The sequence below is a fragment of the Sorex fumeus genome, unplaced genomic scaffold (genome assembly GCF_029834395.1).
Source record: "Sorex fumeus unplaced genomic scaffold, SorFum_2.1 ptg000015l, whole genome shotgun sequence".
Taxonomy (NCBI): domain Eukaryota; kingdom Metazoa; phylum Chordata; class Mammalia; order Eulipotyphla; family Soricidae; genus Sorex; species Sorex fumeus.
The window spans coordinates 3,469,158-3,486,035 of NW_026606072.1; the positions used below are offsets into that span (position 1 = coordinate 3,469,158).

Consider the following 16,878-nt stretch of genomic DNA (forward strand, 5'->3'; position numbering starts at 1 on the left):
CACTTGAGTGAAATGTCAAGTGAAGGCTCATAAAGGCCCAGTGTAAGGCAGGGCATGCTAGTTTGTAGTGAAATGAGGTCCCAATGGAACTTGGCACTGGCAAAATGCAAACGATTCTTGTATTCATAACCATCACATTCACTAAAAAAACTTTTATGCAACCAGGTGGCTGCTGAAATTCATCAAAGATTAGAAGAAGAAAAAGAAAACCTGCAGGCCGACCAGAAAGAAAGACCTCCTCCAGTAACTACGAATAAAAAAGGCAAAAAAGAGTCACCCAAATCAAAAAAGGAAGAGAAAAAAGGAAAAGGTATTCACTCATAACACATGTTTTCCAGACTCTGGAACCTTCAGCCTCTTATTGGTAGGAGAGAAGCATTTAATGTAACCCAGCATTTAACCTCAGCCCCTAAGCTACTAGAATGCCATTTCTCCAGATGGCAAATAATAATGAATCCAAGTCCTTGTTTATCCAAATATACAACTGTATCCAAGAGTGAAAGTGAATCTCAAAGACAGTTTTGAACGTATTAAAAGAATCCTAAAATGACTTTATGTCTGAAAACTGTGCAGCCAAGTTTAATGCTTGCTCTAGTGTCCAAGAGGAATCCATCTTGGCAGAAGCTGTCTTGGTTCAGGTCCTTCCTGTGAGTTTCTCTTTCAGTTAACATTTCTCCCTTGGTCTTATTCTGAGAACTTATTCAAGAACTGCAGCTTCATCTTTCTTTTGAGGGGATAAGCAAAAGTAACTATTCTCTTTTCCGAGTCCCAGACAATCTCTGTCCCATCTCGTAAGGATTATACTCCCTATAGGAAAGCTACCGGTCTGAAGGGGCAGGGGGGAATGTTTCCCACATCAGTTCGTTTATTTAAGCACCTGTGAGCAGGTTTTTAAGAAAATGTGTTGAGGGGACCGGAGATAGTACAATGGGTAGGGCACTTCCCTTTCCTGCAGCATACCCAGGTTTGATACCTGTGACCCCCTATGACCCTCCAAGTCCACCAAAAGTGATCCCTGAGCACAGAGCAAGAAATAGGTCCTGGGCACTTCCAGATGTTGCCCAAAAGTCAAAAAGAAAAAGCACAGAGAGTATGGGGCACTCAGGAAACACTTTGAAGCAAAGAAAAGCATAGCACCCCAATTAAGAACATGCCTCATGATTCCATTTCAGAAAGTAAATATAACACAGAAAAAGAATTTGAGGAAAACTTCATTTACTTTCATGGAATAACTGTTTTAACCCAATGACTTAATGTTACAAGTGACAAAAGAGGAATCCAGAGATTTGCCATTGTAGTTAAGTCTATTATTACAATTGCAAATCTTGCTATGATGTCTATTTCATTTTACCCTTCTTGATAAGACTTAAGCTCCTCATGTCAGACCTTCAAGATGTATAGAACTGAGTGTAAACTGAGCCTGCAACTTGAATCACACTTTGCCGCAAGGGCATATTCTCAAATACTGACAAGTTCTTACTTTTGAATAGATCTTTTCAATCACTGAAAAACTTGTAGTTTGGTGTTAGTTAAAAGATAATTTAAGGGCTGGAGCAATAGCACAGTGGGTAGGGCCGAACCGGGTTTGATCCCAAGCATCCCATATGGTCCCACAAGCACCGCCAGGAGTATTTACTGAGTGCATGAGCCAGGAGTTACCCCTGTGCATCACTGGGTGTCACCCAAAAATCAAAAAACAAAAACAAATACAAAAAAAAAAAAAAAAAAAACATAATTTAGTAGATGAAATATTTTTTTTTGTTTGGGGGCCAAACCCAGCAGTATTCAGTCAGCTTTGTCCTGGCTCTGCATTCAGGGATCATTCCTGGCTGAGGCCTGGAGGCCATATAGAATTTTGCAGATCAAATTAAAGTTGGCCACATGCAAGGCAAACACCTGACGTACTGAAGCACTGTACTATTTCTCTGGCTCAGATGATGGATTCTTGGTCAGGCAACATTTTAGCCAGAATTTCTTGAGGTTCTTTTTTGGTCTTGATGAGGACATGAAAAATACTTCTAATGTGAACATGCTTCATGGAGTCAAGCTTGCTCACATGACATAATGGGAATCTACATATATTGAGATTTGCTCATTTCTGTCCCTATACTCTGATCTGCATCTTTTTGAAGTGTGAAATTAGGTCATATCTACACTTTTTGCACTTTCATTTTCCCTTGCCCCTACACAGATGGGAGAGGGGAGTTGACATGCCCAGTCTAGATTCCACGTGGAGAATTCTTGAGAGATTCATTCAACTTGGACTCATGATGTCCAAGTACTGGATGCATGCATTCATTCACAGGCTACCAGCTGATTCCACATGTTTAATTGTCCTTCCAGGTAAACAAGCAGCTTCTGTTGAACCCTCGCCTATAATATTATCAGCAGAGGAAATGGCTGAAATGGAAAAGAAAAATGAACTGAGGTCCAAAATAAAGGAAGAACATTTTGCTTCCCTACAAATTGAAGGTAGCAGTTAGAAAGGGCTCCAGTGATTCTTTCCGGTAGAAAATAAATGATAGGCTAACAGCCCATATTAGACTCATCAATTGCCTCAAACTGTATATGAGAACACAAAGCCAACCTGATAAAACTGCAACATTTCGTTGGTTGAGTTTGTGTAACTGTATGAAGAGTAGAAATGACTATTGTATTATTTTTCTGCTGTGCTTTCCAATGAGAGGATCTTGGAAAGGGGAGATTTGGCAGTCATTAAAATCTCAAGGAATTGAAACAAATAGAGTATGTTAGGGAGTCTATGCAATTTTTATCGTTAAAAAAAGGCTTGACCCTATATAAAGTAATGATTTTGTCACAATAATAATTTATGCCTTCCACTAGGAAAATAAACCCATTCTAAGGAGCAACAAGTCATGAAGGATAGTTCTTGGGAGCAGAGGCTAGAGAAAAGTCTATCATGGATCCATAACATTTAAGGAACTCCTCCTTTTACAACAAAAACTTACATGACATATTGTCAACTCAAAAATGTTATTTTGGTTTGTTGGGTTTTGTTTTTGATTTTGTTTTTGTTTTGTTTTCTTGGGGGGGGGGAATTCTGTGTGTTTTAGCTTTGGGGTTACACCTAGTGGTGTTCAGGGGTTACTCTCTGCCTTGTGTGTGATGGTTACTGCCAGCAGTGCACCACAATCCATATAGCAAAACATGTCTCCCTCATGCAAAACATGTGCTCTAGTCCATTGAGACATCTCTCTTGTTCTCAAAATGGAATTTATTTTTTGGAATGGTGTAGTTCCCATTTTATTTTTTATAATTATTTATTTTAATGTGGGTAAAAGCAAGAATCATTGATGCAATTCTAGAGTTAAAATTGATTAGAAACCTTCAATATTAATTTTAATAAGTATAAAAATCAATTCTAATGTAAAAATTATTATATCTGATCTTGAGGTTCTTAAGTCCTTGTCTAAGAATTTAAGCTATTTGTTAATAGTTGAGTCTTCTGTGTCAAAATGGAATTTAGAAGAAGTAAGACACTGAAATTAAAGCATCTCAATTTTAAATAAACTATGATAATACACTAGATAATGAACCCATTAAAAAGTAGTAACAGGTAAGCTGGAATATTTTAACTCTTCAATGGCAATTATTTAGGTTGTCCATTTCTGCATCTCTCATTTTCACCTCTGCCTCCATTTCTACCATGTGCTTATATAAATCTAAGTATAAAATAAGAAATTTTATATAAAAATATTCAGCAGCAGAAAAATATCAAAACATATGCATCTTCTCTGATGTGTTCCCATATCTGATTTCACAAACAAACACAAACACTGTCCTCCCATTGTTCATCGATTTGCTCTAGCAGGCCCAGTAACATCTCCATTTTGAGACTTGTTGTCACTGTCTTTGGCATATTGAATAAACTACCTCCCAATAAACTACCATGTTTCCTTAAGAAATTTTGGAACCAGGGAAGAATTCTAAGCAAAGAAACAGAACAGATTTGCAAGTAAGGCAGGTCACTCCGAAAAGTGTGGAGGTGGATTTAGATTTGCTGCGGGCGAAGAAATTTAAAGAGAGCAGTACTAAGTTTATTGCAGCAGTTTGGGTTAGAGGCTTCCACAAGCAGTGGAAATGGAAAATGCCCAGAAAGAACATTAGAAAGATACTTTAAAATAAAAATCCCCAAGACTTATTGCATGTCAACAATAGCTATAACCTTTAGGATGTATATAAACTTTATCCTAGTGCTGAGATATGCAATGACTTTCCAAGAATCTAAGGTAAGGAGATCATCAAGAGATTTTATACTCTAGCCCTTTCTCAAACTCAGAAATCACCTATGTGTATTTTCCCTTCCAATTTTTCAGAAAAGATTTCTACGAGATACAATAAGTGTAGAAGTCAATTACTGTTTAAATGAAAATAATATGAAATGATACTGACACACATTATATTTTGCTTCTCAGTGAGCTGTATTGGTGTATTGAATGTGCACCCGAAAACTTCACAAAGTAAAGCATTTTAGCCCCAAATTAAAATTGTTAATACTTCTTCATAGGCTGTACATAATAGGTGTGTACAAATAACACATTTTAAAAATCCTTATTTCAATTTTTTAACAGAGGCAAATACATTATTCCGACTTCAACTAATAAAGACAAAAGCCTTGGCTTTCCTTCGAGATTTAACAACAAAGGCGGTTAATGTATATAAGCGAATGGAGCATTGGCTTGGTCAAAGGTACCTGAAAGAAATGGCCAGGTAAAGTACTGCAGGTTTCTCTCCCAACTCCACTCCCCAGTTTTATGCATTTAAGGTATGAAGCCTAAAAATCTAAATTTCAATGGAAAATGACTATCATAGTATATTAATTTTAGCATTTATTTTATATAGAAATAAGACAAGTAAAGGAGAGACAAGAATGAGTACAGTGAATAGGGCACTTGCTTGTATGCTGCCAACCCAGTTTTCATCTCCTGCATCCCACGTGGTCCCCAGAGCACCTTCAGGACTAATTTCTGAGTTCACAGCTAGGATTAAGACCTGAGTGTCAATGAATGTGGTCCCAAACCGACTCCCCCACAAAAACGTAACAGAGAAAAAGTCTTTCGTTGAGATGATAACTCTTACAATTTACTTTTTAACTTACAAATATACTATACAATAGAGTTAACTATAAGTCATACTGTTTTATATTAAATCCATATTATCTTATAATTCAAATTTTTCCCTTTTGATGACCCTCATTCAGCACCACCCACAACCAGTAACCACAAAACCTGTTTGTTCTGTGAATTTGGTTTTTTGTTTGTGTTCAGCTTCTACATATGAGATCACATAAAAGACTTTCTTTCTGACTTATTTCATTTGGACACCATTGTCCACTGACTGTCATTCAGATATCTTTATATGAAAATGTCTAGTCAGGCCCTTTGCCCATTTTTCAGTTGGATTGTTTTGTCTTACTGATTTGTGAAAGTTTATTTTTTATTTTTTGATTATCACCCCTTAGCATATAAATGACTTGTCAATATTTTTCCCATTCTATAGTGGTTTTGGTTTCATTTTGTTGCTTATTTTACTGTGCAGAAACTTTTCCATTTGGTGTCACAATCCCGCGCGGTGGCTGTGTCCCCTGGTGCGTTAGGGACAGAAAGTCGTTCACAGGCCGATGGATTGAAGAACAGTTCGACGGACTGATAGTCAATGACGATGTTATCGAAATCAAAACAGTGCGGACTAGGGAAACAGAAACTGTGCTTCGTGCAGGGTGGAGGGACAGGGATTGAATGGGATACAATGCAGTAAACTAGGTGAAATTAAGGCACAAAGGAGAAGTTAAACATAAGCATGGAGTGCCCCCTGGGAAACTAGGAGCGCCTCTGGAGCACCGAAGTGGGTGGTAACAATGGTTGATTGCAAGATGTTCAGCAATTCAATTAGCATAAGCTCTCTGCTGGGGAAGAAAGAGAGGTGGCCCTAACTATGGAGGGACTTAACTGAATTTGCAAATCCAAAAAATTCATTGACAAAACCCCAAGTCATTTTTCACCTCTTTTCTTGTAGATGAATGGTTCCTGATCTTCTTAACAGCCTTTAACTAATTTCCAGTTAATTTCTGTGCGTAAAATAAGGGCCCAAATTTGTTTTTTTTTTTTCTTCATGTGGTTGAAAAAATTCTTGCTTGAATTTTTCAACACCAGTTTGTGGAGATGGTCCTTACACGGTTGTTTCCTCAGTGGACTGAGGAAAAATCTTCAACAAGGCTATTTGAGATATTTCAGAGTACTATAGTTTGTGGTAAACTTCTACTGAAAATTTAGAAGTTGCTATGTGCAAAGTATACAGCAAGTATTCTCAGAAACAACTACCAAGCAATATATACTTTTGAGAGAATGTGTACTCCTATCTTTGATTCAAAATTAAATTTTTGTTATAAAATCTTTAGTTAGTTGCTTACAGCTGTTGCTTCAAAGTTAAAGACAAAACCAAAAACATACCTTTTAGTATGGTAAACTTAGGGGCTGTAATACTCAAAAGAATTTTGCTATTAGATAACCAAGCATCATTAACAGTGGTGATCAGTTCCATTCTCTGCTTGCATTTTATATGTTAAAATACACTTTCTTCATTCTTTGGATTTAAGATTTCAACCTATATGGCTATCAAAAATAAAATCTGCTTGTTTTTGTCAGAAGTACTCATTTCTCAGATTTATAGTATATATAATTAGTATATTTAATAATATCATAGAAAAATTGAAAGTACTTTATATTGTCATATTTTAAACTGATATATTATATGGAATATATTTGTAGATATATACTTACATAAATATAATGACACATGTATTTTATGTATCTATAGGTGTATATATATTACCCTGTTTTCTGGAAAAGGTAATTCAGGAGAATCTTAAGGGGTTGGAGAGACAGTACAGAGGGCAGGGTGCTTCCCTTGCATGCAGCCAACCCAGGTCAATTCCTGGCACCACATATAATCCCACAGGCATGATCCCTGAGCACAGAGTCAGACAGAGCACTGCCAAGTATGGCCCAGAAAACATCCCAAAATAGAAGAATCTTAAAGCCTGTTAATGTGCATATATGCTTTCTGTTTTGATTATTGCAAAGATTTTTTAAGTTATTTTTTTAATGGAGTTATCAGAACTTCTTTGAACTTCAAATCTTGCCTTTCATATTCCTGGCATTTTTTTCCTCCCACTCTGAAGATTGCATTGGTAACCCTCCACTAGATGGCATGCACCTATTTTGATAAGCTAGGTTCCACTGGATCTCATTCTCTTTGGAGTCCTTCCTCTCTTTGATAACTGTAGTTATCTAGTATCCCTTTCTCTCTACCTCTTAATGCACAGATGTTCAAGCACAAACTCTAGGTCATACATATAAATGCTTATTATGCTGGAATTGGATTCAAAGGTGTCTTTTGAAAGAAAGCAACTGCGACTATTAAAGTTTTTTTCACCCCATGAATATTTTGGTGTTCTTGTGTCATATAAAATCAGGCTCACTGTGTATTTTGTGCAACGTTAAATTTTTTTACGAGAGATAAACAACATATTTGCTGTAATAAAATGTTATTATAGCTATCATATGTAGCACTGCTCTGGCTTTCTGAGTGACCTTTAATTAGGGCTAAAACTATAATCCCCCATGGTTAAATCCATGTCTTATGTGATTCCACATTAGTAGCCAAAGGGTCCGTGGAGTAAAGTGTCACTGACTTCTTTCCAAAGCTAAGGATAGTGAGAGCACTTAAGGGCTTACCCCAGGACCTATGGCTAGAGGGTGACTAGCAATCCATGAACAAACGCTCAACTTCCAGAGTTTTTTGAAAGCATAATTATTGGTTCCAACCATGAGTTAGCAAGGAATTGCTTAACTAAGTATCATAGTTAATAGAAACACTGATATTACTGTTCAGGTGGACCATTCTATCTCCCAGTCCCCCTGCTTCCAACAGTAAGTTATACTTATTGTTTATACCTTGTACCTGCCGCCAGAATATTAAAATCGGGCCACCTATTATCCCATAGTACCTTCCCCATTATCTCCACCAGGTAGCATTTTCTCTAGATAGTTTCATTGACCATATTCCAGGGTTTGTTTTCATTGTAATTGTTTAACCCTTTGTTTTGTTTCTCTACACTCTGCTTAAGAATGCGAACATCTGGCATTTGTCTTTTCCTTTCTGACTCACTTCAGTTAGCACAACATCCTCCAGATCCATTTAAATTGCAGAAAATTGCAAGGTTTCTTCTTTTTCCTCATAAGAGTAGTAATCCATTCTGTGTGTCTTCATATGAGCATGCCTGTGGTGGGGGAAGGGTGTGTGTGTATGAGAGATAGAGATACAGAGAGAGAGAAGGAGAAAAAAATATACCACAATTTCTTTATCAGTGGGCACTTGTGTTGTTTCCAGGTCTTAGTTATTATAAACAATACTACAATGAATGTAAATGTGTATATGCTTTTTAAATTAATCTTTTTGTGGTCTTAGGGGTAGATCTCCATGAATAGAATCTCAGGGGGAAATGGAAGTTCCTACTTTTTTTTTAGAGCAGTCTCTCTTTTTGTTCAGGTTTTTTATAAAATGTATGACTATTAACTTTGTCTGAAGCATGTATTTTCCTCTTAATCTACATTTATTTATCTGTCTTTTAAAAATGAACTTGAGGAGAAATTAGAATTTTTTTTGTAGGAGTACTGCTATTTATTCAGCCACAGATTAGCTGATTGAATTAGAAATTAGAATTTTTAAGTATGAAGATGGGATTTGTCTGACTTAGTTATACTTAGATTGTGTAAACCTTGTGCATATGTAGTCTAAGCAGGCAACAGGAATTGAATTATATCTTTTATAAGGATAACCACGTTTGTTTTTCCCACTTTCAGTGTGGAAAAATTAACTGAAGTAGCTCGCTATCACATTGAAACCTCTACAAGAATTCAGAACGAACTGTATTTAGGCCAAGAAGACTTCTTCATTGATGGCAACATAAAAGTCTTTCCAGATCCCCCTCCACCAAAACGTCCTCCACCTGTCGAAAAGGAGGAAAATATCACCCTGACCATTAAACAGCTAGACAATCTTCGGAATCAGTTCTTAGGCATCGCACCTAAAGGTAGGAAAAATAACAATCACAAGAAGAACACAGAAAATATTAAGATATACCAGCTAGCAATCACTTGTTCACAGGTAGAACCAACCTCATCAGGTTGCATGACTCTAAAATAAGCTTTTGATTGGTTGAAGTTTACCATCCTCTGTTTGTTTCTTGCCACGTAGTTCTGGTTTAAACAAAGAGAGAAACAGTACTAATGCTTTGGGAATGTGGTGGTTCCCATTCCTGGGAATTCTCCTTTCCTTTGGTTTCTACACCCCTGCTGATGTTTAGGGAACTATGTGGAGCTGGGAATCAAATGCGAGGCTAGTGTCAGAAGGACCGTTCTATCTCCTAGTCCCCCTGCTTCAAAATACTTTTTAATGACACCAACAGTTGACTGCATGAGTAATTCCACAGATTGCACAAGATTGTCGTCTCCATTTTTAGGCCTGGACATGGAGTCACACAGCAGTCGAATAATTTTTCTGTCGTTATTCAGGACTCATATGATTCCAAACATTCAGCCCTTATATAGAATTAACCTGCCTCTCCTATAAAGGTCTGTTTTCTCTTCCAAGCATCTCTTATTTGTTGGAAAAATCATGACCTTTCCCTAGAGAAGACTCAACTGACTTTAGTACTAACAGTAATTGATGTCAGTAACTGTTACTGTTAGTAACTAAGGGTTACTAACTTTAGTACCAATCATTATAATAGCCATATTTGTTTTCTAAAATGTCAGTTATTTCCCACAGTCCAGAAACACAGTCAAAAGAGCATTGCGTTAAGTCTGAAGTCTTCCCACAACCAATGGGTAAAGCAGATATGACCTTGAGTGGCTGAGTAAATCCTTCCCCTAACATGTATGAGCTCCCAGTCAATTTGGGTGAGTTCTGCCCTTGGGGCTCTGAAGGTACACACTGAGGCTATAAATTTAGAATGATTAAATGATCAGTTTTTGGTGCAGAAGGACTATTCCTATCTGAAAGCACAAAATAAATCCAACGTTAAAAAGTCACTTCACTCCTTCATTGAAGGAGAGTCCCTTCTCTTTCCCTTGATGGAGCTTCACACTATCCTTTGCTCCATTTGCTTCTTCGGATTGGTCCATATCTTCGTCCTATCTACATTATTCTGTGGACAGATATAAAATTTTAAAGGGATTTTTTATATAAAATATTTAAAAATTCTAATACACAATATAGTTTGCTTTAATCCTACACTGGAGTCACAGGAGGGAGACTTCCCTAACAAGCAGGTCACATCCCAAAGTTTTAGGAGGATATTTGAGTAAGGAGAAATTGGTTTTGAAGATTATCAACCTCTTATAATCCCTTTCAGAGGAGATGTTAGTATTCATGCCAGTAACTCCAATGCATTCTTCAATCCAACCTCAAAACCAGAATTTGTGATCAATTAAAAGCTTAAGAATAAATAACTAAAAGCAGTTATAACTTGACACATAAATGTCTGAGAAAATCAGCTCTAGAAACTCTTGGGATTAAAAGATGCCAACTGGTAGTCTATTTTCAGAATATGATAGAACCCAACAGTTTTCACACTACAATCAAAATAGGAAGGAAGGGAGGAGAAGGAAATGGAAAGAAGTGGCAAAGAGAAGGAAGATATTTTCTTTATAAAACAGAAAGGAAAACCACGTACTCTGGGGACTTAAAATGCAATTTAAAAAGCAGGCCATGAGAAATAAAATGCAAGCTTCTATTTAGGTTCTTTTGAGAATAGATTATGAACTTTATTACAAAGTGCTCAAGATTACAAAGCAAAGAAGAATCCTTGGCAATAAAGTTAGTCAAGGAATATTTTGAGGAATAATACCTTGGAGGGAGGAACTGGAGGAAGTTAAGAGTGATTTTATAATAATATCATTTTTAAAAATGCTCAACAGTGGTGTGGAGGAGTCACAAGGAAAATGTGTAGATATGAGGCCCTAGTACAGCTGAGGAAGATGAAGAATACTTTGGGTTTTTTCCTTAACTGCATCAACTAGAGATGGGTTGGGGAGATCATCTCTGTGGAAATACCTCCACCCAAACCAAGCTGGAGAATTAACCCAAATTTAACAGTACTGGTGGTAATTACTACATAATTCACAAAATATTATAATACCATAAAATTTGCAGATCTTGATGGTTCAAAATGAGTTAAGATCTATGTAATAAACAGTTTAACTCACTAATTAGTTTATTAAAATACTTTTTAAAAAAGCAGATTTTTACAGATATTGTCCTTTAATATACAAAATGCTTAGCACTATATTGGATGTCCTATCAGGAGATGAAATACTAGCTTTTACTATTTTTGTTTTATTAAAGGAGGGGGCAAAATAATAATGATAATTCCATTTTCTGCATCTCTGAGTCACAGACTGAGAGGTTGTCTGAGGACAGCCTCAAAATCAGGCCCCAAATGTCACCATTGCCCCACTGCCCACCTACAAGTCTCCCATCTGGTTGTCCAGCCATGTTCTTTGTATCTTTTGATAAAAAGCTGGTCACTTCTGTGAGTGATACTAGCAAATTAAGTGAAACTTGAGAGGGCATCATGGGAAACTCTATACAGCCAATCAGTAATAAGTATAGGTGACCATTCAATCAATGCTGAGCCCACATACCCTGCGTGTAAATCATAGCCCAACTCTATGAGCTATCTCTCTAGCCCCAGTGCTCTTATATTTTAAATTTTTTATTTGAAGCACCAAGATTTGCAATGATGTTAATGATAAGGTTTTGTACATATAATGTCCTGCCTTATACCCTCCACCAGAGTCTGCTTCCCTGCACCATTGTCTTGGGATCTCCTTCCAGCCATCCCCACCTCCTGCCTTTAGTAAACTTGGTTCTGTAGACCAGTTCTCAGTTTCTATTGCTTTTGATCATTTGCTTAATTGCTTACTATGTTTGCTTACTATGTTTATTATATCCCTCACATGAGAAATTATTCTACATCTATGCCTTCACTCGATTTGCTCGAGTGGGCCCAGTAACGTCTCCATTGGAGACTTTTGTTGTTACTGTGTCTGGCATATCGAATACTCTCGGTAGCTTGCCGGGCTCTCCGAGAGGGGCGGAGGAATCGAACTCGGGTCGGCCATGTTGGCTACGTGCAAGGCAGACGCCCTACCCGCTGTGCTATCGCTCCAGCCCCTCTAGCTCCTTACTGTGCGCGTGCATGTACGCTGTACGCGTGCATGTGTGTGCATGTGTGTGTGTGTGTGTGTGTGTGTGTGTGTGTTTGCATGCGTGTAGGGGTGGGGAATGATAGCAAGACTAAGAGTTTCAATTATCTAATCACAAAGCTGGTTGCCCAGGCAACAGTCCCCATCCTTAGATGATGTCATAAAGTCAAAATCAGCATAACAAAGACACCTTAATTCAGCTCTACCAAAACACACATGTACACAGATATGTATATATGAACACATGCATATAAATCACAACACCATTTCATGAACGTTGTCATTTGATCATATCACTGCAGTAATGTATAATATTTAACATGAAGCAATGTTACACTAATTGTTCTTACTTATGTCTGAAATGTTAGCTGTTTATACTGAAGATGCACACATTCTAATAGGTAACATTACCCTGAAACACATTGGAAAACCAATTATGCCATTGGCAGCATTAAACCAAGAAGTTTGTGGCTCCCTAAGGACCTTAAGGGTCTGGAACCAATGCACTCATTTTGTGTGCTGCAGCAATATCTGGGCTGCATAAATCTGGGTTCTAAACATCAAATTCCAAGCACATTGGGAAAAACAGTCAAGCGTATTGAAACAAGAGCACTTTAGCAGTGCTCCTCTGACCCTACTTAAGCCAGGGTAGCTCCTTTTTCTTCTTAACTCACCAATAATCCACACAATACCCGTAGATATTTAGTTCAAAGACCTTTGTGAACATTCCACACAAAACTCCTTTTCCACTGTTGATGTTGCAATTACAAGGACCAATGTTTGCGCACAGAGTTGTGATGCTCACAAATCACACATTTACTTGTGGTGTTTGCAGTGGGTCTCACTTCTTAACTTGTGCCACTTTCACAGGTGCTCACATAGGATGCACTCTTCAGTTGCAAAGCAGAGCAATTCATGCAATCTGTAGAGAATAGTTCCATTAATTTTGTGACTTTATTCTAAAAGAGAGGCAGCATTTAGGCTTATACTATTGTCTTAAAAACTAGTGAGAGTTCCTGGGTTTTTCTTAGGGTTTTCAAAGGAGGAAGAAAGCATTATCACTACCGGTGTGGACACTTTTGAAGGGAAATATTCCTAGAAAAGCAGGGCAGGATATTCCTGGCACTGAAAAAATAGACATTGAAATTTTGAGGTTGAATGACATGTTTAGGGAACAATAAACAGAACAGATGGGGCAGAGTGAAAAAGATGAAGAAAGTGCTTGTGGTCAGGGTGCAAAGTCCAAGTGCCTCAAAAAAGACAAAGCAAATTATTAGAGGGAAAGAGTCAAAGTATACAGAGGAAGTAGAGAGGAAAAAGACATCTGAAACATCAGTACACCCCATCTTGTTGCAAAGTATCATCAAACCAAGAACAAGAATGGAGCACCAGGAAGGAGTGACCAGAAAGTTCTGTGAGTTTTCAAGACTTTAGTTCAAGTTTCTGACAGAATGATAAAAAATATGATTCACTATGTTTATAGTCCCATTTTTCTATTCAAAATAGCCTAAATTTACACAAATAATAAACATAGGAAGATGTCTTAGAAAAGACCTGACAGAAAGACTGAGGTTATTTATAGGCATATCTTGTCTGATGGCTAAAATCCGAGGAATTCAGGCAAAAGGAATGTAACCTCCACATGTCCTTTGGTTGTCTTAGTCAGTGAAACCCTTCCACTAGATCAGATTCAGATTCTGGAAATACAGTCATGAACCAAGAGATCTTTGGACCTGGTAAATCTGTCTGTGGGCAGAGTTTCAGGTATTTTCTTTAGGAGGAAACATTCTCACAAAAATAGGAAATTAACATTAAACAAATGAATGTATATTTGAGGAACTTGAGAAAACATCTTCGGGAAAATCCAGGAAAGCCAAAACTGAAAAGTTATCTGAAATCTATAGTAAAAACTAAGGCCATTTTCTTTACAAACAAGAGACTTGGTTCTTTATTTCTTTATATATTCACCAACGTTTTTATCTGTAGAGTAAATACCCAGCATGGAAGCTGGTATACAACCCAGAATGCAAGAAAGATGAAGACAGCAGATACCAAGAAGTATTTTGAATTGAAAATGAAGCAAGCCTCCACTTTAACAAGTGCAAATAGATTTTTTAATATTTTTAAATTTTTATAAAGTTGTTCACAATATTTGATTACATTTAATATTCAAACACAAATCCCACCACCATTACACCTTCCCACCACCATATTTCAGAAGTTTCCATCCTGAACCCCAACTCCTGCCCCCAAAGCAAAGCCAAAATAATTTATTTTGTATTGTTTGTTATGAATAATCTGCTAAAAATGACCCAAAAAAGGTTTCTTAGAGGAAAGTGTGTGAAGATTGTTGCATCTCACCATGAAGTTGCATTTCACCTTCAACCATGAAGACCTTCTATAAGAGATTAGTAACATGTTGTTAAACGTTGAGCCTTGTGTGCTTATATATATTTATATGTATGTATATATAATACGAATATATATAATAGTAAAGACATAAGATATAGCATAATGAATCAGTATTCCTATAAATGTCCTTTAAAATCCTGTGAACAAAATGACTATTACAAATATATATATACATATATATATCTGTATAAATATATTTCCCCCTAAGATTGCTTGCCTTCTACTTTAAACACCATCGAATGTGGTGTGCTACTCTTAGTATATCAGTGGTGTAATATATCAGCCGCATTTGTCCAAAAATACATTCATTCATGGATGAGGCTTGTCCAAGTGTGTATTGAGCAGCCACGAGCATGGTGACAATTGGGTTCTGGAGGTTTTTAGCTGCTGGGGCTGGCTCTGTTGGGACAGGGAGGGAACCTCATTTGTTCCCTTCAAGGTTGCCGCAGATGAAACAGCCTGGCGCAGTCTGGAGGCATCTCTATGGTATATCCAGAAAAAAGATTTTTTTAAAGGCAGTATAAGAAGTTAGTACAAGAAAGACAAAAGCAGATTGAAAAATGTCAAAGTTTTCTATTAGGTTTTCAGACTCATGAGACTATGAAGAGCAATCAGGAGATTTATTTTCTTAATTACCTAGCAAGTGTTTCTGCACACACCCCAATACTATGAAATAGTAAAGATGTAAGTTTGATTCTGTACCAAGAGTTTAAAATCTATTTGGGAGCTATTTTGATTACAAAATATTGACATGAGAGATTTTAATATAATATCACACAAACACAAATTCCAGGTTTTTCTTTTTTTTTTGCTTTTTTTTTGGGGGGGGTCACACCCAGCGATGCTCAGGGGTTACTCCTGGCTTTTGCACTCAGGAATTACTCCTCGCAGTGCTTGGGGGACCATATGGGATGCTGGGGATTGAACCCGGATCAGCCACGTGCAAGGCAAACACCCTACCTACTGTACTATCACTCCAGCCCCACACAAATTCCAAGTTTCATGTAACATGATGAGTATTAATGTCCCCAAAGTTGTAAGAAGATAGAATTATGGTCTAGGTTCTCTGCTTTCATGAAAAAAAATTGGTATTTTGGGACATTGGTTAGTATCATTTTAATTTCTTTGTCCTCTGTCCTGAAAGAGATTTCTTCACCTCTCTGACAAATAACCAAATGTGTGTAATTATTCAGACCTTTGGGACAAAGAGGAAGATGAGACATGAAGTAGAGCTTCTTTACAACCCCCTTGGGAAAGCTCTCTGAGCTTGACACCCTTTTGTTAGTGGAACCATCTGGTTCCACCGCCAGAGAAGGTGGGTGTGTGGCCGGAAGAAAGAGCTGACCAGGGCAAACCTTAAGATACCCTGTTATATGAGGCTGGTGACTCCTTCCCCCCTCCCCCACACACACACCCTGGGAAGGAAATGTCAATAAAAAGCAGTCTTCCTTTTCTGCAAACAGAAAATAGTTGAGAGGGGGTCAGAGGGATAGTCCAGCAATTAGGGCTTGTGGGTGGCTGACCCAGGTTCTATCCTTGGCATCCTATATGATCCTTAGCACCACCACAAATGACTTCTGAGTGCAGAGCCAGGAGTAACCCCAGAGCATTTTTGATTGTGATCCCCTCCCCCACGAAACCCAAAAAACTTTAAAAAAAAACTTGCTCTTCAAGCCCATGTTCTCTTGAACACACATCTTGGCTGTTTGTCTCTATTTCTTTTGCTTGCCTATTTCTCCTCTGGAGAAGGCCTGCATTCTCCCTATAACACGTACTTATCTTTGACTCTCACTTCACATCTTTCTAAAGTTGCAATAAAAACTATCTTGATAGAGAGAAGGAAGGAAGGAAGGAAGGAAGGAAGGAAGGAAGGAAGGAAGGAAGGAAGGAAGGAAGGAAATGAGGGAGGGAGGGAGGGAGGGAGGGAGGGAAGGAGGAAGGGAAGGAGGAAGGGAGGGAGTCAGGAAACCTAACAGTAAAGCTCAGAAGCATGGGAGGTGGGGCAACATTGTCTTCCAGGAACATGCTCACCCTCCCCGCCAAGCCCCCCTGCTGCCAACTAATTTTGAAAAATTAGTTAACCTCTCAGCATTTTTGGTTAGCTGTTGATTTTATACATAATATGTTGATAATAGAAATTGGGCCATTTTTTTGCTATAAGGATAATGGATAG

At 37.7% G+C, this 16,878-nt stretch overlaps 1 protein-coding gene across 1 annotated transcript in view; it reads left to right on the forward strand.

Annotated features, from left to right (window-relative positions):
* SPEF2 (sperm flagellar 2) overlaps positions 1-16,878 on the forward strand; it is a 186,378-nt gene that overhangs the window by 139,077 nt on the left and 30,423 nt on the right. Inside the window, exons 27-30 of the mRNA XM_056112166.1 lie at positions 166-310; positions 2,344-2,472; positions 4,593-4,731; positions 8,886-9,115. Of these exons, the coding sequence (XP_055968141.1) occupies positions 166-310; positions 2,344-2,472; positions 4,593-4,731; positions 8,886-9,115 (643 nt within the window). The remainder of the gene's footprint in view (positions 1-165; positions 311-2,343; positions 2,473-4,592; positions 4,732-8,885; positions 9,116-16,878) is intronic.